The sequence below is a fragment of the Boleophthalmus pectinirostris genome, unplaced genomic scaffold (assembly GCF_026225935.1).
Source record: "Boleophthalmus pectinirostris isolate CB_2022bp ecotype Guang Dong unplaced genomic scaffold, ASM2622593v1 HiC_scaffold_219, whole genome shotgun sequence".
In the NCBI taxonomy this organism is placed as follows: Eukaryota; Metazoa; Chordata; class Actinopteri; order Gobiiformes; family Gobiidae; genus Boleophthalmus; species Boleophthalmus pectinirostris.
In genome coordinates this window covers 19-25,000 of record NW_026571189.1, presented here as the reverse complement: position 1 = coordinate 25,000, position 24,982 = coordinate 19, and the positions used below count along the sequence as shown (strand labels likewise).

The window sequence follows — 24,982 nt, the reverse complement described above, 5'->3', positions numbered from 1 at the left end:
TACTCATATCAGATGTTGTGGTTTGCATGTCATTTAAACAATGTTAAAGGTCCAAATATCTGATAATAATAAGATTTTTGGTGTACATGTAAACAAAGCCAATAATAGGAAGTTGTCAAGGAGACTGAACTGATCCCAAAAGAGAACAGAATAGCACAGCATTGGTAGATAATGCTGTCATGACATCACCAGCACTGATTTATGGGGTATCACTGTGTCTGTAGTTAAACAATTTATGTGAGAGGAGGGGAGCCCCGCTGCAAGGATTATTTCTATAATAATATTTGAACAGAGCTGTCCGATAGTCCACCTCAGGCCTGATATGAACACATCAGCTGCACCTTTGGTAGCACACACCCAGGTACAGTCATGCTATTACACATATACATCTTAGTCCATCTTTATACATGTGTCTCTCTAATATATTCTCTAATTCTTTATCAGGAGGAATATTTTGTTGGAATTGGGTTGTGTTTGTTACCAAGTTTTCCCTCTTTTGTTTTTGACTTTTCTTACAGGAACCGTGAATTGCCATCCTTTGGCAGTGAACAGTGAACTTTGTGAATATGTTAGTGTAGATGTTCTCTGGTGGTTGAAGATGCATCCAGCAGTAACAGAAGTACTTATCAACAAAGCCAAATTCCTTTGTGATAATATGGATTGTTGTAGTGAATGTTTTCTGTTGCTGTGCACCTCAAGACTGAAAAGAAATATGTAAAGTAATCAATAAAAGAGTTGTTAATTTTTACTTTACAGGCAGTCGTGAAGCAGCGTTTGTCTACGCAATCTCCTCGGCAGGAGTGGTCTATGCACTTACACGAGCCTGTAGCCAGGGGGAGCTCAAGACGTGTAACTGTGATCCACACAAACGCGGACGATCCAGTGACGACCGGGGCGAGTTCGACTGGGGAGGCTGCAGTGACAATATTAACTATGGAATTAAATTCGCCAAAGCTTTTATTGACGCTAAAGAGAGGACGGTCCGAGATGCACGAGCAGTCATGAACTTGCACAACAACCGCTGTGGCAGAACCGTAAGCGATATCTCCCTCATTTCAAACATGCATCATAAAAGGACTATGCAGATAGTTACCTGCTACATTAGGCCTTAGGTGGGTCACATTCTGATCAACATAATTAAACCTCAGGCGTGACACCCAGAAAGATGTGTGGATTCACACAAATTCAAAGTGAACTGAAGCATATCTTAGATTCATTATACTATAATTCTGTGAGGATTGCATAAGTAGAGAGGGCTGGAAGAATAAGTTAAACACAGCAACTGGTCTGGTTTCGGTGTCAAATCCAAAAGTCCCACGTTTATCATAATTAAGTAGTGTCATTCTAAAATACTTCAAGCTTCACAGTCCTGACATGATATATACGATATGTGTATATTTCTTTGCAGGCTGTGAAGCGTTTCATGAAGCTGGAGTGCAAATGTCACGGTGTTAGTGGCTCATGCACACTGCGGACATGCTGGATGGCCATGTCAGACTTCAGGAAAACGGGCGACTATCTGAGGAGGAAGTACAATGGGGCCATTGAGGTGACCATGAACCAGGATGGGACGGGGTTTGCTGAAGCCAACAAAGCCTTCAGGAAGGCCACCAAGAATGACCTGGTGTACTTTGAGAACTCCCCAGACTACTGTCTACAAGACAAAGCTGCAGGTAGAGGCACCAAGAGGGGGTGCACAGCAGTGATGGATTACCCTGACAGTGTTGTGTGTTTCTGCTGTTCTGTAGATGTTGTGTGTATGTTCATGCGTGACTATTGTGTTTATGTGTGAGTTAAGGGTGGTCAGATAACAGCAGCTCCATGTCAAGTGTGGAAGCTATGTTGTAGAGCCCTGGGGACACACTAGGAGAAACCACCTGACCTCTGTCAGTCCACTGCCACTCCACACTGCACAAGCCCAATATCCAAGACTACAATCATGTTAGTCACTCATTATCTGCTTCATATAGTTATTATAAAAACAAAATTAGCTTTATTTGTGTTGATGTGAAACTTCTGCATTGACAGTAACTACCAGTATTTGATGACCTTCAATCAGGTCCAAATCCAAATTTATTTTATTTATAAAGCAGTACTAAAAACAACAAAGCTGACCAAAGTGCTGTACACAAAGATAAAAACATCTGTATCATACAGTGAAAAAAAATTATATATATATATATACCTCAATAGGCAACTCATTCCATAATTTAGGCCCAACAAAAGAAAATGCTCTGTTTCCTCTAAGCTTCCTCCTGGAATGAGGAACAAGAGCAGAGTCTGGTCAGCAGATCTGAGGGAGTGCACTGGAGAGGATGGCATCAGCAAGTCAGCAAGATACTGGGGGCAAGGCCATTTAGGCATTTAAAGACAAAAGTATTTTAAAATCCACTCTGAATTGAACAGGGAGCCAGTGAAGGGCAGATAGGATTGGGGACACGGGTGTATTTCCATAAACCAGTTAAAAGATGAGCAGCTGTGTTTTGGACAAGCTGCAAGCGTGCTAGTGAGGACTGGCTTATGCCAACATAAAGGGTATTGCAGTAATCCAGGCTTGTGGTGACAAAAGCGTGGGTCAAAATCTCAACCTGGTCAAAGGTGTTAGATCTCTTATTTTAGACAGGTTCGTGTGCTTTCATGTGGTGCTATACAATCTTTGTTGGTGCTTTAAAAAGAAAGTGCATCATACTACATGTCACTTAAATGAAATAACTGAAAAGCAAGTTCCACTTTGATAAATGATAAAGATATTCTTCAGCATTAAATGCTATGCCAATGTGCCAATCATTGCACACTAGTAGGAAGATTTTCTGACTTAATGTGGAATTTACTGCCTGGAGACACAAGCGGCTAATTTGAAAAAAAAAAGAAAAGAAAAAGAAACTCTCTATGTCTGTCACAGTGTGTCTGTCTGAGCTAAGCGTAGCTGGAGGGCAGAGATGGGGCCTCCAGTCTGTCTGTCTGTCACGCTCCACTGTCCATTTAACCCACACACACTCACTCTGGGGTTCAAAGAGACCAGTGGCTTGGGAAAGGCAGTGTAACTATAGGCCGCTCTACCAACAGCACATAGTTGTGCTGTTGTTCTATGGGCCGCATGTTGTGATAGTTGGCAGTTCAAACAGGGCCCTTCTCGCACCACAACACCAGCGCCTAATCTCTGTGGGCATGACATTCAAACACAAAACTAATTATGTTTGAATTCAGTCCATTTTAGTATAGGTAGAAGTCAGAGACTACAAGAAAGTACTGAGAGCTGATGGGCTTAAAGGACAGAACAATGGGCTAGACAGCATTAGACTTATTGTAACTATTGAGCCTGTTAAATAGTTATAATCTATGACAAAAGTGGAAACTTATATATAATTTGCACATTTTCACAACAAAGAGTGAGCTGTGAAGGTGTTGGCACCTCTGGTGGATAGCAGGGATAGTGGTAGAGTGGAGAGCTGCGGATCCTTTTTTCATTTATATCAAAATTACTACACAGCGCTGCCAAATCCTACAAATATCACTGATTAATAATATTGAAAAATGAAGTAAGTACAGAAAATAGGGATTGATCAGCCATATGGCATCTTAAAATAAGCAATTAAAAATTGCTCAAATATGCACAAATAACTCCAAATAAAACTAAAGTGAGAAGGGGAAACAACTGAAAAGCTCAAAAGCTCTGAAAAGCCAATTTGCATAATAAGTCTGCTTTAATGAAACTTTCACCAGTATTTGTCCAAACATTGATTAATCACAAATTCAGAAGGAAGATGTTTTTCCTTTTTGTCATGTTTGGCTGCTCTAAATCTGAGCAACTGCCCAAGAAAATGAATGCTTGTAGATAGGTATGTAAGAGTTTAAATATCTTCTCCTTTGTTCTCAGTTTGAAAGTCAGACACTCTGGCTTTAAGTGGCCATTCTGCTTGTGGTACTGGGAATGAAATGATTTAAGTTACATTGGTAATGGTTTTCATTATTTCTTTTGTTTTGTTTTTTACTTAGGTAATATAGCAGACATAAATTGCCATTTTCATCTATCCATATACTGTAGCTCAGCATCATGTAGAAAAATATTCTAGCTACAATATTTAATGTGTTCTTTCCCCACCTCCTACAGGTTCACTGGGCACAGCTGGCAGAGTCTGCAACAAAACGTCCCGTGGCACCGATGGATGTGAGGTCATGTGCTGTGGGCGGGGCTATGACACCACCAGAGTCAAGCAGATCATCAAGTGTGAGTGCAAGTTCAAATGGTGCTGCAATGTGGAGTGCAAGGACTGTGAGAAGGCCGTGGACATACACACGTGCAAGGCGCCAAAGCGAGCTGAGTGGCTGGACCAGACCTGAGGGCACACCCCCTTTACTGCTATACCCACCCCTTCTACAATTCATAAAAACATTAAAGGGAAGATGGGATTCTGGGAAATTTTGTCCAACAAGTGCTTTGCCTTCCCTCCTCTTTTGTCCATTTGTCACTGCATGGCTTTAATACCTGTCTCTGAGGAAGCACTAGAAGTCCTTTTTTAATTACCTATTACCCCCGTTTTTGAATAGGAGAGGGATATGGGTGCACTGGCGTTTTGTTCCAGTGTGACATTAAAAAATGGTTTACTGCGTTCACCAAAAGCTTTATGAGACACTTTTTTTTTAACTTTTTTTAACTGAGCCTCTAACATATCCAGTATTATTACTACAATGGCATACTGACATGAATGTCTTTCTTTTTGGGGAAAAAAACTCCACTAAGAATGCAAGTTTGACTTTTGGAAGTGGCTCGACTAGTGCACTTTGAGAAGTGGGCATGGATTTGTATTGCCCTTGAGTAATACACAGACAGAGGACTGAACCCAGGACAGGAAGTGACACCAAATGTGTCATTAAAACATTGACTGTAAAAACTGAGATAAGCTGTGTGGAATTAATTATTTAAATTGTGAAATGTTTCAATCCTATTTGTGTATGAAACTGCACTACCTTGACTGACTTAAGGAGAGCATCCCTGTAATGAACCACAACCAGTATTCTGAACAAGAGCTTAATAGAAAAAGGCTTTGCTGTGTAACCATAGCTTCAGTCAGACAACTACTCTCAGCTTGCTTGTGTAATGTTGACTACATTGCTTATATAAACAGTTGTCAAAAAGAAAATATGGGAGTGATGTTAGTATGGCGATATAAGAATTGATAAAGCAATAGTATAATATTTATTACTTGCAGAAGAAATACTACATTTCTCTGATTCCACTTGTGGGTGTGTAACAAAGGCTTCTGTGTGCGTAGGAAGGAGAGTGTGATTAAAGGCCCTGTCCTAAAGTGGACCATCCCACACCCTGTTCGTGGAATTCCAGGTGGGTGCTCCTAAATGACGGGGCGCTGTAATTACCTGGTCCTGTTGTTAGCTGCTGATTGGATGTGGTCATGCCACAGAGGGGCTTGTGTGGGCTCCTGCTGGGACAGCGTTTAATCAAAGGCTTCTTGGAGCTTATCAAAGAGAAACTACTGCAATCTACCCCCACTGCTTTCCAGACATCAGACCAGCTCAGGCTTTGTTATACTAAACCACTGATGATTGAAAAGTACAAAAAGTGACACTGACAAATAACTTTGTGTCATTAAGAAAATAAGACAACTGACAGGCATTGAAACTGAGATATATCAAGTCCATATATTTAATGGCCCATATTCACTTATATAGAATAACAGATCGTGATGAGACAGACAAGAAAACAATGGGAAAATGGGGGGGATGCAAAAAGGCATACTGATGTTTTGTATTTGTTATATAATTCCATTTGTGAAAAGTTCCAAGTTGTTCTAGTGATATACATCTATCTCTATTGCACCATCGCATCCATTTTTAATTCTTTAATGTAATTCAGTGTTATCACAGTTTATAAAGCTCTTTACTTTCCAATTCACTTAAAAGGCTTCTTAGTCCCTCAACACATTCTTTTTATAGCTACTGGAGTCCTATATTGTTAGGCAAGATAAGCTTGATGATCCCAGGGGTAATATTATCAAACCTGTCCAGCGCAAACTGTGTGAGTGCCATTCTCTATCTGTGTCCCAGATGCCAGGGCCAGAACATTCCTTCAACACACCACCTACAAATCCTCAGTCTCCTCAGCCACACAAATCTGGCTTATAGGAAAGGGCCATTGGCAGCATCTCACCATGCATTATTGTTGTCTAAACAATACGCAGTTTTAGCTATTTACATTTATAGATAAAAAGTTTAAATTGTTCCAGACTTTTTTTTTATCTCTGCAATCCCTATTTTTCAAGCAAACACGCTTCTACTCTTTTGAAGCAAATGTCTGTTTTATTCTTAAGTTAATGGCTACTTAAGAAATTAAACTGTAGAAATAATAAGATTCATAGTTGCTATAATATCAGGTTATAGTCCATGGTGTACTGCACTAGAAAGATCTGTGTACCATCACTGGGATCCACACCACCATTTTAAAACCACTCAACAGAGAAATGCATTAGGAGCTGGTGGGAATGTTCTTAACCATTCATCTTCATTATACAAACCAGCCCTAAACCAAATTTGTTGAGAATGTGCCCACTAAAAGTCCACAACAAACAGTGACCCTGGTGCGTAGCTTCAGGCCAGGATGGGACCCCCAGTGTCTCACCTGTCTCTCACCTGTCATTGTGTTGTCACACAAGTGTGCGGGTGGGTGTATATGTGTGTGGGGGTGAGTGGGTGGGTGTGGGTGTGTGTGGGTGTGACTGGGTGGGCTCACCGAAGGGCAGAAGGGTCAGATGGGAATGTTTAACATGTCATTATTATTATTAAATACACGTTACTAATGTTAAATTCTGTATGTTACTTAAGAAAAGAAGAGAGAAGTTTTGTGTGCAATCATAGTTTTTAGTATCTTCATAGCTGTTGTTGCTAATGAAATTACTGTACTGTTTCATTATCAGTTTCTACCACAAAGAGGGACACTACTACCACCTTAACAGAAGAAAAAATGTACACATATTCTTGAAAACATAAATTTAAGAAAACGTTTGCTCTCTCCTAAACTGGCCAGCTTTATGACTTCTCACTATATGTTTGTTTTCACAAATTCACAGGAATCTATCTGATCAGGTTCCTGTTGGGATTGGGTCCAGGCCACTAGTCTTTCAAACCAATCACAGTGCAGCATTTTTGGTTTAAGCTGAAGCCAAATGTAAAGCGCCCAAATGAAACAAAACACCAAAACATGTTAACACCCACAGATATCCTTCATTTTATTTTTGAAAAATGTGTAAAAGGAAGAAAAGATCTTGCCTTATCCCAATTGATTTTAACCAGACTGATAAATCTGTAGTACCCAATTCAGAGTGCAACTCTTTGAATTCTGAATTAACCTGATTGATGACATCTCCACCTGTGGTCTCAAAAACAGTGATGTTCTAAACAATTCTATTCACAGGACGGCAAGATTGCTGCTTTGGTCATTTTGGTTTTGACGTGTATCCCCCCCCAGAGTGAGGTCATGGGTGATAAAGTGTAGGCTTATGATCCGAAGCCTGTTGACACCTTCTAAACATTAACAGCTTACTCATGTCCAAGACTTTCCCAGCCACCAGGAGATCTGATTCAAAGGAACACCTGCTCGGGCAGATTAAAATCTGCCCTACAGTTGAGCTGCCAAAAGTGTCAACTCACCCATACATCTCTTATCATTTCCACGCTCCCTGCTGCTGGCGGGATTAGTTCTATTACTCAGCTCCTTGTTGATCCGGGCTATAGGAGCAGTGGGAGGTGCAGAGTTATTGGAAGCTCAGACTAATATTTACACGACCCACTAGGAACCCAGAGGTACAACCAGAAAACGGGGAAAATATGAATAGACCAAGAAACTTTGACATGGGAGCCAGACCCTGCAGGGCTCTATTGTGAATGCATTGTTGTCATGGATAACTTAAGGAGGATCAAACTGATTAGCTTTTAACTATGCTACAATGGTGTTCCTTCACCTTAGCTTGCTCAAAGTTGCATTTTGACTGATTTATATATGTTTAAGTGATCCTGCATTGCCCAAGTGCTCTGAAAATATCTGTTTTCACCTACTCCTTATCTCTCTCCACATTTCTGTGTAAAAATCTGAGTCCAGGTCATATATACATATTTGGTGCATAAATGTAACTTTTTTACAACAATAAAAACATGTAAAGCAATTATCCTGTTTCAAATATTGAAGGACGTTAGATATATATTATATACTATGAACAAAATTGAAAATAAGGCTCTACATACATTATCGTTAAATACTAACACATGTTAAAAGGATAATATGTATATTAGCTATACTCACTGCTGCTCTGAGTCACTGCAGTGCCTACATCGTTTTGCTCTTTTCACTAGGCCCATCCTTATCTTAACTGCTCAGCTAATCCTAGTCACTTCTAATGAAGTGTCCAGTCCATTGGTGTAGCAGTATTTCAGGCCTCACTCAGAGCTGCATGTTCAACATTTCCTCTCCTGGACACCTCCCACCACACAGGGTTGTCTTCTCTCATTTATCAGCATTAACTCTCATTATGTTGAGCTGAACAGCCATGATGAAGTTGGTGTGTGGTTCAGCATATCCGACAAACTGACAACTATGATGGCAGCTTTGTGTGATTCCTGTGATGTGATTATGAATGTGTTTATCATGCTCCCTGTGTGGGAATTTAAAGGCACACCTCACGACTTCTAAACAACTGTGACCTGGAAGAATAGTCCGAATTCCATCAACATACCAGAGAATCGGGGGGACTGACATAATGCACTGGCACACAAGGGTGAGAGAGACAGAAGTGTGGGAAAGAGGAGAGAGAGCGGTGCAAGGTCAAACTGTGTGTAGGCTTATGACTGAGATACCTGTGAGAGATCCCAGCTGACACCAACCTGACTTTTTTGTGTTTTCCCCCAAGAGTAAAGTTTATATCACACTTTGTGACTAAAGGAGACTCCTGTGCTAGCTAGTAATAAAGTATTTTTATTTCTCATTAGCCCAGAAGTACGCACTGAAAGCAGCTCTCTGATTGGCTGTGCTGGCTGATCCAAACCAGTTTCACTTTGCTGTTTTAAAGCCTATGGAAAAAAGAGTAAACAATGAGTCAAGTGTTGGGAAACGACTAAATAGTAATTTTGAATACCTGTATTCAGATACTGTTACTTTCTCATTTGGTGGCATTCAAAATACAGTTGCTTTCTTAAATTAAAAGGAATACATGGTGGTACTTTATCATGTAATTTTGGCTTTGTAATGCAAGTTATTAATGAGAAACACCCCTCTCGGGTGTGCATGCATTTTTTCCTATTCTAATTAAACAGAAGTTAATGCATGACAAACATGTTAAAATAAATAAAGAAATTTTTAACATTGTGTACTATTTTTTGATGCACCTTGATGTAAAAGCATTTGGAATACACAGTGTTCCCACAGTCATGAAAATCCTGGAAAAGTCATAGAAATTAAAAATTGTCATTTTCCAGGCCTCAAAAAGTCATGGAATTTTAGTAAATTTAATGAAAGTTTTGGAAAAGTCATGGAATTTTAATATCTCTTTCACACAACTACAGTGTTCTGTTAAGTTCTCATTAGGCTAGTATGATTATTTCTGAACATATGCGCCTTTTGTTTAAAAGAGATGACAATAAATGCACCGACAGTATTTTGAATGTTAAAAACTATAATACCAAACCATAAGGTGAGTGGCAAGGGTTAACATTTCATATTTAGCACTAAAAGTATGATCAATTCTACACATGTAGGTGCTGTAAAGTCATGAAAATTTCACTTTAGGTCATGAAAAAGCCATGGAAAAGTTTTGAAATGTCAGTGAAAAAGAGTGGGAACCCTGAATACAGTACTCAGATGGCCCATGTATCAGCATACATTAGAAAGCACATTTAAATCAGTATTCAGTATTCTGTAACTAAATACAATATGTAAAAAAAAAAAAAACTGATGATATGTTGCATCATAAAATCCTCTCTGCCTGTAATTGATCCAGTAAAAATTCACAGTAGGAAATCAAACCACTATGGAGCAATACCAGATGCCCGTATTTGCATAGATTGAGAAAACAGTCATCCGCATATATCAACCCCAGCATGCTAGATTATTGTATGAAAAAAACTATGATGTCAAGAACAATTATATCACTGTTAAGGTCCAAAAAAGAGAAGAGTCTTCATACCTTTAATCTATTTGCTGCAGTCTGTAGTCTGTGTTTAGGATTAGCTCTAATCTCCCCTCTCACTGTCTCAGACACTTCACGCATACAAACAACTACGATACCCACTTCAGGGACAGGGAAAGTAAACTGCCTCTCAAATAAACTCTCGAGGAATGCAGGAGGATGTTTGTGTTTTGAGTTTCATCTGCGGATATTCACATTGCTCCTGTTCACCATTTTAGGATATGTTCCACAGTATGGCATTACATTTATTTATCTACATGGGGACCAACAGGTGACACAACCAGGCCAAGTTATAGGTTATATCTGTTGAGAGGTGACTCGGTTCAGTAAGAATCCAGTGCCATTTTTAGACGTAATAACACCTGCAATTTAATCAATAAAATACTGAATGTTAATACCATACTGTGGGACATTTAAGGCTAAGCACCATCATATTTTTCAAGTTTGCATTTTGCAGGTTTTATGGGATGGCCTTGAACAGCTGAATTTAAATGTAGCTGTTCATCATGGAATAATGTAAATGTGTGGAAGATGTCTTGTGGCCTTGGTCCTAGTGGCTGTGTCTTCAAGCCAAAAGAAAAGAAGGAAGTATTGGCTAATTATCATCACAACTGTTGACGACACATGTGAAATTAATCAAATAAGTGTAGTGATAGTGTATGCATGGGTTTTATGCGCAGAAAAATCTTGATTGCTTAACCTGATTTCATGTACCCGTGTGTGAAACTATATATTGTGGATCATCCAAGCAGAATACAGCTTTGACATGATTCCTGTACCTTTAGGGACTGCTTTGCTTGAGATTTTGACTCATTTGAATTCTTCTTCTGTTCATTCTTGCTGCCTTCTTGTTACCTTCCCAAAGACACAGTACAGTAGCCCCAGTCACTCCATAAACAGAGACAAACAGAACAAGAGCTTGGCATCCAACGGAACAATACAGCTCAGAATACATTTACACAAAACTGCCACAAGAACAATATCATATCGTTTTGACAATGAAGTGTGTGTGCATGTGAATGAGTGTGTGTGTGTGTGTGTGTGTGTGTGTGTGTGTGTGTGTGTGTGTGTGTGTGTGTGTGTGTGTGTGTGTGTGTGTGTGTGTGTGTGTGTGTGTGTGTGTGTGTGTGTGCGTGTGTGTAACCAAAACATCTGGGATTGCCCGCTCTGATCCACACAGGCTTGTTTATGTTTAGGCCCTTTGTTTCTCTAAGAGCATCAATCAGGCTAAATACAACACAACACAATTAACTCTTATAAGGACAATGTCATATAACTTTACCATTACAGGATATGGACAATGGCTTTTTGGAGATCAGTGCTTTCATTTTGAAGTTGAACATGTGCTCAGTGGAACACATGGCCAAGTGCTGACATTGTTTTGATGCGTTCAGTCCAGAATAAGTTCATCTCCTCTCGTGTAGATAGAGTGCTGGTCTGATGTACAGTATCCATCACACAGGATTAAGAGAGAGCTCATGAACGAAACACAGTGGCATATATTGGCACATCCACTGCACATGTGTACAATCATGACTCGTCACAAAAACTATGAAGAAACAACAAGAAATATACAGGGGTCACGTGTAAGTTTTTGGCCGAGAGTTGCTCTGAACTTTGATAGTTTAGGCCACAGTAAACACTAGTCTAATGTGTTTATCTCACTACAACTGTTTACTCACACCAGAGCTGAGCAGCACAGTACTACACTGAGAAGCAAGGCTAGCTTCCTCGAGGAACAGTAGACTACCATTGTCAAGCACAACACATGCTCCAAGAAATTATTTCGCATTTTTGCATCACTGTATGAGATTGTTTTGTTTGGTTTTGCTGATATTTCTGTATATATTATCAAATATTTGATTTAAACTTAAAGTAAAGACATAACAAAATCAAAATGTCATGACATGTATCAAGCTTTTCGTCTCATAGTATGATTGTATTTAGCTCATTTACCTTATTTGATTGATGCATATTACAGTAATGAAATTCTGCAACATAGTTATAAAAATACTTGTTTTCGTCTGCTGTTCCTCAGCAAGTAACATCATGCACATAGTTTTTAATGTTAAACTGCATGCAGACTTGACCCAGTTTTGGACTTGGGTCATTGCAAGGTTTAAAATGTGTGACTTCCTTTTGCGATCACATTTAACAAGATTAGGGATCAAAGGTATAGTAACTGTTGCAATGACAGAGAAATGGCTCACAGTACGCTCCAACAAAACAGTGCATATGTGCTTTTGGATGTATTGTAGTTGTAAGTTTTACTATGTGCTTTACAGGCTTGTCAAAGGCTCTCAAAGCTCTACACTGTAGTCATTATTCTTTCACCCCAGACTTGATGTGTAGCTTTTTTATTGTAGCTACTATTGTAGCTATTGTCCCACAACTGCCTTGGGACAGACTGACAGAAGCAAGGCTGCCAACCACCAATAACTCTCACACATACACACATCACATTAATTTTAGGTAATTCAGGTGTAGTGTCTTGCCTAAGGACACAATGTCAGAACTTAGCCCTTTGAAATGGAGGACCGCTGCTCTAACCACTGTGCCACTGTCCCCTCATTTTCAGTATTTTGATATTGCAAAAGTGCCAGTGTCGTTCTTTGTGGGCAGATATGGCCTCTTAGTTTCCAGTGCGTTGCTCTCAGGAGCAGGGCATCACTCTAACACTCTTTTCATGAGGATGATGTGAGGAGGTCTAAGTGTCACAGTCCAGACCAGAGCCACCAGATAAAGTCCACTTGTGGGACTTAAGGGCCTCTTCAGAACAGCCATCGCTCTGTGCCTATCAAAATATTAGACAGCTTTTATATTCTGTCCTTAGCTCTGCCTAGAGTATCAAAGAGATGTAATATTTTCTTGTTAAACAGCAGGTATGGAACAGAGAACTTTTAGCTAAAAGTGCTTTCTAAAAGTGCAAAAGTGCCCTATCACTGTACCACATTATTCTGCTTTTCTTTATGGAGATGTTATTGCATTGCCTGGAATGTTCCACAGATATGGCATTAAAAATAATTAACTTGCATTGATTCAATTATAGGTGTTTTAGTTCTCAAAAATATTATTCTTACTGTGAATGAGGTCTCCTCTCTACAGATCTGACCTATCACTTCCTCTGATGACACCATATGCCTGTCTCCTTGGAGATAAGTAAATGTATTTATACATCATAAGTGATGTACCAGAAATGTCACATAGTGTGCCTTTAAAGAGACTTGTACAATACAGAAGTGTGTTCTTCTGTGGTGTAAGTGTCTGCAGACTGGGAGCACCGTGACAGAGACAGATGGGGTGGCTGAGAGGCACAGATAGCCCTACAGCCAAATTCTACTCACTCATTCACAGAGATAAAGAACAACACATAGGCTACACAGGCCTCTAACCAGTTGCATAGAAAAATAACTCAGGCCCTAACGTGGACAAATAGGAGTGGATAAGAGCAGCGTGCTGAAAAATGCCGATTCATCACAGATTTCAAACAAACAGATTAGAGCAGTCTGTTGTGGCCTTACAGGATTTGTCTTGTATACACTGCAGCGTGTTGTGTGAGATTCAGATGGGAGAGAGAGTGAGAGAATGAACAAGGTGCCAACTTCCAACCTATCCTCCATTCCTCAATACACTGATTTCAACAAGCTCTTATCTGCTTTCAACTTTAGCCTCTTTCTTAAAATTGTAAAGCTTTAGTTATTTATATTATAGGGTTGTGAAATTAATTCCAATAGAACAGAATTTGATTTTTTGCTAAATATTCAACATGAATATATTAATATCACATTGTGCAATAAACAATGAGTTGATTGTTTAAACCTCATCAAACATGTTGCATGCAAGTATGCGATCCTTCTAACAGTTTAGCTGTTAAATCTGAAAAATTGCGAACAGAAATTTCAAATTTGCTCATCATTTGTTTTCCAAATCATTCCATATACTATTATGTCTTATTATTTTTACTATTTTATTGGGCTGGACTATGTGTGACAAAAAAAAAAAAATATCTTTTTCCTGTCAGAATGATTGATTTCAAGTTTAAATTCAATTTTGATAAAATAGTAATGTTTTAAACATTGATTATATGGACAAAGTCTAAAGTCCAAACTGTGCCCTAAACCACATATTTTTACTGACGGAGGTTTGGCCATAGACGTTTCAATTAAAAGAAACCAACTATATCACTGAGTATTAGACATGACAGAATCACAAATAATTTAGATAAGCAGAGTCTTGTCCCTGGTGGGCATGTCCACTTGTCTGGAGTGACCTCAGTGTCCCAGGAGGCCTGTTTGTATTAGGGCAGGGGGCTGTTAGGGAGCATCTCTCTCTCTTTCTGTGATAAGATCAAGGCATTCCTCCCAGCAGAGCGGTCATTACCCAGCGTCTATAATGTCCCTCTATTAAAGCTCCAGAGAGAGGCAGCTGCAGCCGTTTAACTCACATCTATTCTGTTTCTCTCTGGGTCATTGACACAAAACACACAGAAAGCATCATGTTGTTTGATAAACTGTTACACATGCAATACATGCTGTGGGGTAGCGAGGGCCACCAGCAGAGAATGGGCAGGAGGAAACCCAGGCCAATGACAGATGTTACAGTGAAACAGCACATTTGAATCATCACAGTTCAACATATACAAACATATTCTGTGTCACATGATCCTGAGTCACGGACCAGACAGAGCCAAAAACTGTTTCCTTATGTCACAATGACACTACAGTCATTTTGGTCTCTTCATTTTGGAATCAGTTGTCTATGTACATTATAGGCTGCAACCAGACTAAACTGATTAAGGGTGCATACAAGGCTACATTATGTGTCATTGTTTAAACTCAGATGATCTAGAAAAATTCCTAAAATGAAGATGCAATTCCCTCTTTTTCACCTCTGTAGACCTGTGCCAGACTGTGCACCCTGTATTGTGATTATTGTTAGACCTGATTTCATGGGAATCAACTGTTCTTACTGAATAAATCCTTACCGTAACTATATTCAGTATCCAAACTTGTATTGTATATTTAGATTATGGGTTTTCCTCAAATGTCCCAAAACCAGCAGCACAGATATTAAGTCATTGTTTCTCAAACTGTGATACATGTAGGCCAACTATTGATGCTAGTATGATCAGCTATGTTTAATCTAGAGACAAATATTTTTGTCCCCTTTTGAGTCAATTGTGATTTAGATTAGAATGACCTTATTCATGGTTTAGTCACATTTAAGAGTTGATTTAACCTCGTTTCAGACCATTTAGCACATTTACACTTCACTATCATACTCACGCAAGACTAAAGATGACTAAATTTTAAATATCCTAAAAGGAAATTAGTAGGCTCTACTTCAAAGTTCAGAGGAAAAGGGCTGTGATCTGTATCTCTTAAAACGGCATTAACATTATAGTACATACTTAAATTGACAATCTTAGAAATCAATTTCATTTTTCTATGACAATTATAGCCAAAAGTTATTCTATATCTTTGCCGCCATCTGGTGGTCATACTAACATATTGAACAGAATATGTAGAAAACAGTATGGGAAAAAAAAAGGATAAACAGTTATATATCATCATATCCACATAATTGCTATATGTCTTTTTTCTTTTTTCTTTCAACATACCCCACCCTTTATCTGTTTTTCTTTTCTATTTTTCTTTTCTTGTATTGTATTTTTATATTTTTTATTTATTTTGTTTTTTGATTTTATTTCAACTAATTGTTATTTGTATGACTTATAAATTAGGCAACAGAACACATATGCCCTAAATGGGGAGGTGAACTCGGGTTGTGACAAGGAGAAACCACGGAAGTCTTCACAATTATGTTTGAAACAGGTTTCGCTTCACTTCCATTCAAGTCCAGAAGAGGGCAGTGAAGCATTTTGAATCTGTTAGGATCACAGGCTCACTCCACAGAAGAAGAGACAGACAAGAGCTCCAGTGAGAGCTTGCATAGTGTTTGACAGTTTTTATGAATTAAAAGAAACGATCTACTCTTTTACACGTGTTTTGCTTTGCTGCGACAGTACTCAATGGTCAATTTCTGTATGAGGTAAGGTAAAGCGGCGTTTTATTACGTCTATACATTGATCTAAACCATAGACTGTATGTAGACCTGTGCTTGCAGAACTCTTCACTTAAATATGCGTTTACATGAGTGACATTAAGTTTACAGGAGTATCAGCTGTTTTAGAATGCTCTTTTACAGCGTTTAGTGAGCTTGTTGTGAGTTCCCCTTTTACTATATGTGATATGATATGGGATTTTGTGTATCTATTCTTATCACAGTGATGGATCCCAACCAAGAAATGCCCCTTGTCTCTACAAAACATGGCAATGAAGAGGCCATCTCATGGGTCTCAGTTTGTCCCAGAGGTCTTTGGAGAGTTCAGCAAAGACAAATCCACAAAAGCATCTCCAATCATGATGCAGGTATAAGAACACATTGTCCCACTGTATTAAGGTAACATAAAAAAACAAATAAGAGAAGCTTTATTTGTCCTATGATGGGAAAAGTCTAGTGTTGCGACATACAGTTCAAAAACAGCAAGAGAATAGAAATATGCAATCCAAAATCAATAAAAAAAAATTGTATACTATTTCAAAACTGACTTAAATTACTAATAACTAATCAGACTAGAATATTAGAAATGTATGAAATGAATAGAGTTAAGATACAAAAAGTCATAAAGATAATAAAATTCTACACTGTGAAAGTAGAGTAAAAATATAGTACTACAAATCTATTTTGCGCAAGTTCTCATGACCATGCTATGACAGCTCAGCACATATGGACAGAATAAATAGCAGCTAGAGTGATTATTGAAGTTTAGTGACAAATGCTTATGTTATTGCAATTTTTAGGAATGCATCAATGCCCTCGAATGGGGTCAATATGCCAAGTGCGAATACACCTCCAAACAGGGACAGGTGCTGACCAGTGTGTAGTGCCTGATGAAGGGGGTCAGAGGTGTACCCAGTCTTTGGAGGCTCATTCAGAAGACACTGCCTTCACTCGGTGCCTGAGTGCAGTGCTGCAGGTGCCTCTTTCTCAGTGGACCACAGTGAGAATGGGAGAGGGTCAGTGCGACATCACAGAGGCTTGTTTGGAACGCATGAACTGTGGAGATAAATGTGAGGTAAGAGACCCCTAAAATTCATATGGCTTTATTTGCATTGTGATCTTCGTCTGGATGCTGGATGCAAAACATAATTTATATTTTACTTTTATACCAGCAAGAAAGAATCCTAAACAATGAATACCTTTTATATCTAGGTATGTCATGATTACTGTAGTTATTATTTGCATTCTGTCTTGCATTTATACAAATAGGGGTGTTTTTATTACCCACTGTAACTTTAACCATGTTGTGTCATCTGACTCACCACCAGAAAAGTGACACACAGCACTTTTAAGTTAAAACGCAGTGTTCCATTTATAAATGCCAATATAACAGATGATATTAAAATATTCTCTTTACTGGCTTGAATTAATTTTCTTTTTCAGATACAGCTTTCTCCACTGGTGTATTCAGAGGTGAATGCAGAATCAGACCAGCCTTTTAATGTCACCGTGGAGCTTGGAACATTTACACCTGGCAAGGAATCCTGGGAATTATCTTCTGAAGAGAAAATGGACTGGGTGAGATCTCTCAAGAACAGAGGCACTGTTTGGTTCAGGAGTGGAGACATGTGGGGCGCTGCAGACAGCTACAGCCGAGCCTTAAAACTACTCATAACTCTCTATGGGCTCATCAAAGTAGCAAAAACACAGGAACAAGCATCAGAGGGAATACAATCTCCATCAGAAAGTCTTGTTCCTTCTGCCAAAGAGTACAATACTATCAAAGCTGAGCTGCATTCAAATCTGTCTTTATGTCAAATCAAGTTAAAACAGCCAGAGCGCGCCAAAGTTAGTGCATCCAAGGCCACTGAATTAGATCCTGGTGGGGCAAAGGCCTGGTACAGGCTGGGTCAAGCCTGTCAGATGCTCAATGAACTTGAAGAGTCAAAGAGGGCATTTAAGAAACTATTGGAAATACAACCTGACTCGTCAGCTGCAATAAAGGCGCTCAAAGATGTGGCTATTAAAGAGAAAGAGACAAATAAAGCACTGGCACACAGACTTAGTAAGATGTTTAGCTGAAAACTAAATGAATGATGAGATAATTTCAATTCAATTTAAATTTCTTGACTGAGACCCAATGATGTATGGTGTCTTTTTTTTTTTTCTTCTTCTTCTTTTTTGCTGTCACAAATGGATAAAGGTGCAGACATTGGTCTAAATAATTACCATATTTGCTCAATAACAGAAATGAAACAAATAAACACCGACGTATAAGATACTTCGTCTATGTGTATTGTGTATTTTAGCCACAAGATGGCGCCCTTTATTACGTTAGCGTCACACTGTGGTGCGTTCAGGTTCACTGAATAGACGACCCTTGAGCAAAATGCCGAAACCCGGGATCGAACCAGGGACCTTTAGATCTTCAGTCTAACGCTCTCCCAACTGAGCTATTTCGGCCTGTTATGAAAAAAAAAAGACAAAAACTTTTAAGTTATTATATATATATATATATATATATATATATATATATATATATATATATATATATATATATATATATATATATATATATATATATATATATATATTATATATTTATATATATATATATATAATATTATATTTTATATATATATATGTTTATAACTTAAAAGTTTTTGTCTTTTTTTTTTCATAACAGGCCGAAATAGCTCAGTTGGGAGAGCGTTATATATATATATATATAATATAATATATATATATATATATAAACAAACAAACGTAATACGCACATTTTTTGAATATCGCGATTACCTTGAAGTTAAAGAACCGGTAAGTGTGCTTGTGTTCGCGTCAGGGACACTAAAAGAACTGAAAAGTTGTCTTGAATCAAGGAGTCTGGATTATTGAAACAATCGTGCGCACAAACACAAAACTGTCCTTGACAGCGTCGTCTGTTCCTAAACTGTGTCATAACAATACAGAGTTCTTCTACCCCACGGGAGGCAAAAGGCAGAGGGACGATACAGACATAATATACATGATATATAAGATAAGACCTCGTCTCATCCGAGAACAGGTCAGCCCAAGGCTGGGCCAACAATCAATAAAATAACCAACTAGGATTGATATAAACAATGGACTCGTATGGGGAGCACATGGTGTTATTTCACATGGGAGAAAAGAATTACAGCAAACTACCAAGAAACTGGAAATAAAAAGTAAGATGTAAGAATCAAGAGGCCGTGATAACCTCGATTAACAGTAGACATCTTATGTACCATTAATAAACAGCCTAAACCCAGTAAGACATCACTAATGTAAATGTTTCCATAACAACTGTCATAAATTGAAAATTAATGCCATATTATTGTATTTAACTATAGAATATGGGATTAAAATCCTATGCAGTAATTTGTTCAAATAAAGCAAATGTAGTGTCAAACTCAGTGTAGCCCACTTCCCCTAATAACATAACACATGCTTAGTTAATTATAGACCTGTACAAATTCAAATTTTTAACATTTTATTAGAAGAAAGTACATTTTTACAATTTATAGAAATTATAAAATTAAATATTTATAGAAAACTGTTAATTACACATTGGTCCATCATGTTTTACAAACTTTGCATTTACTCCCTGCTTCTGTTTTATTCTGATTAAGATTAGATTAGATTGATTCTGATATTCTGATTAATGTTTTATTTTCTCTTTGATTTCAGTGATCGGTTATTATCAGTGTCAGTTTGAGCAGCAGACAACTGTTTCCATGAATCCACAATGAGAGACAGAGGTATGACAATCCACAGGGTGTTCATGAAGACAAAGTAGAACCAGAAGTACACGGGGTGCCCCAGCTCACTGTGGGCATACCCATCTCTGTGTTCAGTATAGAAGTATAGCACTGCTCCATAAAGCTGGCCTGTAATCAGATATAGCAGAACATTTGTTCTACGTTTTGCTCGACAACTGAATGAGTAAGGCATTATTGAGTGGATCAGGTTCACTTCATCTTACCTAATGAAATGATAAGTTGTAATACAAATCTGTAAGGCTTGTTGGTTAAAAAGGCATACACGGCCCAAAAGCTGAAGGGTCCCCAAACCCAAGCAGTGACAGTCTCCATACATACAGTGAAGTTATCTGCACTAATTAAACAAATAATAAACAATATATTAATAGCAAAAACTGATTATGTTCAATTTGTGTTGAGAAAAAAATAACAGTTACTTACATGACATAACGACTGTCCCCTTTGGAGTACTCTTTCCCTAAGAAAAAAATAAGACAAAAATAATGTATGTAAATAATGAAAAGTCACTTGCAGACATAACTTCAAAATACTCACACAACTGTGATAGGAAGCTTTGATCCCCAGGAATGATATCATAATACAATGAAAACCATCCTTCAATAACACCATGGATAAAACCACAAACAGCAAACCAGCAGACAGCTAAACGCCTCCAAGTCCCCAGCTGTCCACCAGATCCTTTCTGACCACTCACTAGCCAAGTGACCAGTAAGAATACACCAGAAACTGAAAATAAAAAGGCCAGGATCTCTGACATGGATCGATCATTTTCCACATAGGTTGGAATGAGAAGATCCCGTGGCCAGTAGGGATGAAGAGTTGCAGATGAAGATGCATCCATTTCCTGGTTGAAAAGGCATAATTACAAATCATAGTACTTAATTGACTAATTGTGAGGAAATAGGTCTGGACAGTCACATCTCCAAGGCTATCAAGATTTATTCAAATGCATCAGTTACCAAGCAGGCCTACATCAAATATATCATAGTCATTGTGAAGGTTCTTACCTGCTGGTTAAATCCAGAGAAGAAAGGAAGGGTACAAGTTATTGTTGAAAATGAAGTACCAAGTCTACAGAGGCGGACTCCTTTAAGCAGCACGCACCAATAGAAGCGCGCTGTCACCGTGAGCTAAGAGCACACGTGATGACTCGGTGCGCTGATTGGCTCACCAACTCGGAACACGAGCGTCGTTTTCAGCAGCTGCCAATGAAACATTTTAGCAGCAATAAAACAACGCCCTTAGCCTTCTTCTAAAAAGCGTCTAAGTCCTTAATTTAACCAGTGCTATTCGTTCTTATTTTAGACAGTTTTTTATGACAGTGGTTTACGTGATTTTGCAAATATAATTTTACTGTTTTTATTTTTTTTTAATTTATTCAATATTTTACCAGGTCAGTCAATTGAGAATACCTTCTCATGTGCAATGTCGACCTGGCCAAGAGGCCTATTTGCTTTGTATTAAACTTGGCTTATGGAACAATAAACAAAAGCAGAAGGAGAAAACAATACTCTAACCATATAGAACAATTCTGTTTACAAATGAAGAAAAAACGAAAAATAATCTCCCAAGCCGTGTCAGGGAATTATCCCTGCCGTGACCCGGATTCGAACCGGGGTTGCTGCGGCCACAACGCAGAGTACTAACCACTATACGATCACGGCAAGCTACTGGGAGACATGTCTGTACGGCTCTTTTCGGGGTTTTTAAAAGAGACTCCGACAAGAGGACGTTTTAAATTGCTGTTTTTGGGGGTATTTTTTAAGACTATCTTGTAAGTGCGAGGTAAGGATAAACCATATCTAAAAACGTCAATAATAATAGACTACCCATAGACTGTATATGTAGAAGATAGAAGAATTCTGAACGCATGTCATTTCGAAAAAATATTATCTCTGTTATTCGTATTCGTCAAATGAATGTAATATGCTATCTGAATTATTAGTTTCAATACAATACATGATTTTTAAACCAGTTTTAGTAATTCTAGTGGATTTTCCAGTGCTCGCTTTCCACTTAATATAAAAAAATTGAACAAATTACCTTTCATTTCCAGTCGCTTCTAAAGCCAAAGAAACTCACTATAAAATTTTAAATGATATTTTGTGATGATTTTCTGAACAATAACTGCACATTTTGTAACAGTGAAGTACAAACTGTTGAACATATTATGTTCTTTTATTGTAGCCATATTAGAACGTTTTGGGTCTCATTCCAAATATGGATGGTGGAATATGATACAGACAGATAACCTATAATGATGTAAAAGGAACATTTCTATGATTCTTGTTTATTACTAGCAAAACAATTTTTTCATAAATGCAAATACATAAATATAAAACTCTTATAACGCTACTGGCTTTGGAATACTTACTTTAAATAAAACACCCGTCGTCAAGAACGTATCGGTCCCATATGGTCTAGCGGTTAGGATTCCTGGTTTTCACCCAGGCGGCCCGGGTTCGACTCCCGGTATGGGAACTGAGTTTTTTTTTTCATGACCGTCAAGAGTGAAATTATTAAATATAATAAAATTTTATATAATTCGCATTTATGGCTAAAATATTATATAATCTCAAAAAAAGAAAATAGATCAGTAACTGGTGGAAACATGGCGCAGTTAGCATTGAACTAGCTTTGAATCACATGATCCGAGTGTCACGTGTTATTACCCGGAAGTTGCTGAAGGAAAATACGCGTACGTGTGTATTTGAAATTATTTCTCGTCCTCGCTGTGCAGAAGGTGTTTTTACAAGCCGAGATGGACCTGCCAGACTTAGAACTATCATCTCGTGAACTAGATGAGAAGCTGTTCCATTTTATGAGTCAACTCGAGCTCTTAGAAGAAAAAAGAGCTTCTTTAAACGCGCTGATTGAGCAGGTAAGGTAATTTTAATTGGTAAGATTAGGAAATTATCTCATGTAAAAATGAACGGTTGGATTTGGATTTGGTTGGATCACGTTGTATTTCTATAGGGATGGTTTTCCATTTCCAAGGCACGATATTCCATGGGAAATAAACAAGTGTCATCTCTACAGTATGCCAGTGAAATAGAGCCACGTATCTTCATTCATACCCAGTTAGTACTGAAATGCATTTTATTTTACAAATAATTTTAGAGTAAATCAACCTGATAGAGCTGATATAGAACAGGGTTAGAGAAGAGTCACTATAATGTATGTTTTTTTGTGTGTGTGTGTTTTTAAAATCTAATTTGTTTAACAGACCTTTAGACAATGGTGAGGTAAAGTTTTCCACCAACAAGGTAAGCCAAAGGTCTAATGATGATCTGAAGCCTGTGGAAGATGTTGGGCCACAAGAAACAGGTGGGTTTTAATATATAGCAATTTCTGAAATGAATGCACATATTATAGCATCAGTGGTATCCTGTAAACATTTGATTGTTATCTTTTTTTTTTGTCCACAGGTGTTCGAAGAAGAAATAAAAAAATACAGGATACTGATAAGTATGAAGAGAGTGAAAAAAATATTTCTGAGCAACCATGTGAAAGTCAAAAAAATATAAAATATGACCAGAATCTCCAGCAAGACCCAATAAAGTGGTTTGGTATTTTGGTGCCACAGTCTCTTAAACAAGCACAGTCTTCATTTAACCAAGGTAGAATTTTGTTGGTGGCATCAAACAAACTAAATACTAACACAACGTTTTTTGTTTGTATTTCATTTTCATTCAATTTTCATTCGAGTTTTTCTCTTTTTTTTCTCAGTGATTGAGTTGTCAGCAGATATTGCCAGTCTGCAAACTGCCATCGTAAACAGCAGACATGAACTGTGGAGCGAAATGGAAAAACTCCAAATCCAAGAGACCAATTCATAATACAATAAAGACTGTTTGGGAGTGGAGATTAAATAAAAACAGTACAATACTATTACTGTAATAAAGTCTGTATGATTTTGTATGCATTTGTTTAAAAAAAAAAAAAAGATTTAACTGCTCTGTTTTGCTTCACCTGGAGGTTAACCATAGCAAACTAGTTGCATGGTGACTTCACATCACTGTGATTTAAGTCCATAGCTTGTCCAGTGGGGATTCATTTCTATAGGGACAAAAGAGACATAATAACTCCGACTTCTATTAACAGCTACATATTTAATACTATAATGAATAATGAGGGCTTTAAACTTGTTGGCTGAGGACCATGCCGAGGACAGGGTGGAGGCCATACTCGTGCAGCATTGCACATAATTGACTAAATAAAACGCACTAGAGACAGCCCTCCTCTCGCACTGGGATGCTCTCTTCCCAGTGATCCATCGCTGTCTGCACGCACGGATGGGAGCGCGGAAGCAGCGGATGCACAAAAAGGATGTTCCTGTTTCTTTCGGCTGCAGCAGACGTGGGGAGTGGGGACATTGCGACTGTTATTTGTCCCGCATGTCTGCGCCTTTTTGTGATGCTGAACGAAGTAAACACTCCAGCCTGCGCTCATGACCAGAGTCGAGGTTAGACTGCTTCGTAAGCCTTGCATTGTCCTTGATTACAAGTTGATTTTACTTCTTGGACAGAGGAACAGTTGTCTCCAATGGCGTCGGCTACAAAGGTCTCTATTTTGGATTACTTTAACATTGTATTTGAAGGAGAGAATGGAAAGATTGAGTCGAACTGCAAATATTGTGGCACAAGGATCCAAGCAAAACGAAGCGTCACATCCAACTTTGTAACGCACTTAAAGGTAGGCTATTCATCTCTAGCAACTATAACTGCTATTGTAGCATGAATCATAATGATCTTTTCATTTCCATTTCCACTAGAGCATGGCTCACGCTTTTGAGAAAATGTGTCTAACAAAATAGCTAAGCTATAGCTGGACAAAATTGCCTAGCTATAGCCTACAAATAGCCTATTCCAGTTGTCTATAGCTCTTGGCATGCTAATGCTTTTGCTTTGTTGTTCTATCAGGTCGTCA

The 24,982-nt window shown here is 38.2% G+C and overlaps 4 protein-coding genes and 3 non-coding genes across 7 annotated transcripts; 4 read left to right on the top strand and 3 right to left on the bottom strand.

Moving 5' to 3' along the window:
• Positions 1–751: 751 nt before the first annotated feature.
• LOC110164900 (protein Wnt-2b) lies at positions 752–9,225 on the top strand (the record flags this gene model as incomplete). Its single annotated transcript, XM_055157725.1, is given in 4 exon segments — positions 752–756; positions 758–1,034; positions 1,409–1,673; positions 4,112–9,225. Coding segments are annotated over 4 exon segments (777 nt in total), but the record flags the coding sequence as incomplete, so codon positions are not given.
• A 6,611-nt stretch (positions 9,226–15,836) lies between these two features.
• fkbpl (FKBP prolyl isomerase like) lies at positions 15,837–18,534 on the top strand. The gene is made up of 4 exons (XM_020930020.2): positions 15,837–16,241; positions 16,478–16,621; positions 17,054–17,328; positions 17,697–18,534. Exons 2-4 carry the CDS (start codon positions 16,480–16,482, stop codon positions 18,333–18,335), a joined length of 1,056 nt encoding a protein of 351 aa, XP_020785679.1. The 5' UTR covers positions 15,837–16,241; positions 16,478–16,479; the 3' UTR covers positions 18,336–18,534.
• Positions 18,535–18,643: 109 nt separating this feature from the next.
• trnaf-gaa (transfer RNA phenylalanine (anticodon GAA)) lies at positions 18,644–18,716 on the bottom strand. The gene has a single exon. It is a non-coding gene; the product is annotated as a tRNA-Phe (tRNA).
• Positions 18,717–19,747: 1,031 nt separating this feature from the next.
• ebp (EBP cholestenol delta-isomerase) lies at positions 19,748–21,189 on the bottom strand. The gene is made up of 5 exons (XM_055157726.1): positions 21,061–21,189; positions 20,588–20,897; positions 20,474–20,510; positions 20,257–20,387; positions 19,748–20,161 (listed from the first exon to the last, which is right to left on the bottom strand). Exons 2-5 carry the CDS (start codon positions 20,892–20,894, stop codon positions 19,941–19,943), a joined length of 696 nt encoding a protein of 231 aa, XP_055013701.1. The 5' UTR covers positions 20,895–20,897; positions 21,061–21,189; the 3' UTR covers positions 19,748–19,940.
• Positions 21,190–21,645: 456 nt separating this feature from the next.
• On the bottom strand, positions 21,646–21,717 carry trnah-gug (transfer RNA histidin (anticodon GUG)). Its single transcript has one exon. It is a non-coding gene; the product is annotated as a tRNA-His (tRNA).
• A 745-nt stretch (positions 21,718–22,462) lies between these two features.
• trnae-uuc (transfer RNA glutamic acid (anticodon UUC)) lies at positions 22,463–22,534 on the top strand. The gene has a single exon. It is a non-coding gene; the product is annotated as a tRNA-Glu (tRNA).
• A 179-nt stretch (positions 22,535–22,713) lies between these two features.
• On the top strand, positions 22,714–23,944 carry ccdc115 (coiled-coil domain containing 115). The gene is made up of 5 exons (XM_055157727.1): positions 22,714–22,934; positions 23,030–23,133; positions 23,280–23,380; positions 23,482–23,673; positions 23,783–23,944. The coding sequence occupies exons 1-5, from the start codon at positions 22,815–22,817 to the stop codon at positions 23,890–23,892; spliced, it is 627 nt and encodes a 208-aa protein (XP_055013702.1). The 5' UTR covers positions 22,714–22,814; the 3' UTR covers positions 23,893–23,944.
• Positions 23,945–24,982: the final 1,038 nt, after the last annotated feature.

Coding starts and splice junctions, on each gene's coding strand:
- fkbpl (XM_020930020.2), top strand. CDS start 16,480: ATGGATCCCAACCAAGAAATGCCCCTTGTCTCTACAAAACATGGCAAT. Junction 16,622..17,053: donor CATCTCCAATCATGATGCAG/GTATAAGAACAC, acceptor TGCAATTTTTAG/GAATGCATCAATGCCCTCGA. Junction 17,329..17,696: donor ACTGTGGAGATAAATGTGAG/GTAAGAGACCCC, acceptor TTTCTTTTTCAG/ATACAGCTTTCTCCACTGGT.
- ebp (XM_055157726.1), bottom strand. CDS start 20,894: ATGGATGCATCTTCATCTGCAACTCTTCATCCCTACTGGCCACGGGAT. Junction 20,511..20,587: donor AAGCTTCCTATCACAGTTGT/GTGAGTATTTTG, acceptor TTTTTTTCTTAG/GGAAAGAGTACTCCAAAGGG. Junction 20,388..20,473: donor GGGGACAGTCGTTATGTCAT/GTAAGTAACTGT, acceptor TTGTTTAATTAG/TGCAGATAACTTCACTGTAT.
- ccdc115 (XM_055157727.1), top strand. CDS start 22,815: ATGGACCTGCCAGACTTAGAACTATCATCTCGTGAACTAGATGAGAAG. Junction 22,935..23,029: donor TAAACGCGCTGATTGAGCAG/GTAAGGTAATTT, acceptor GTATTTCTATAG/GGATGGTTTTCCATTTCCAA. Junction 23,381..23,481: donor TGTTGGGCCACAAGAAACAG/GTGGGTTTTAAT, acceptor TTTTGTCCACAG/GTGTTCGAAGAAGAAATAAA.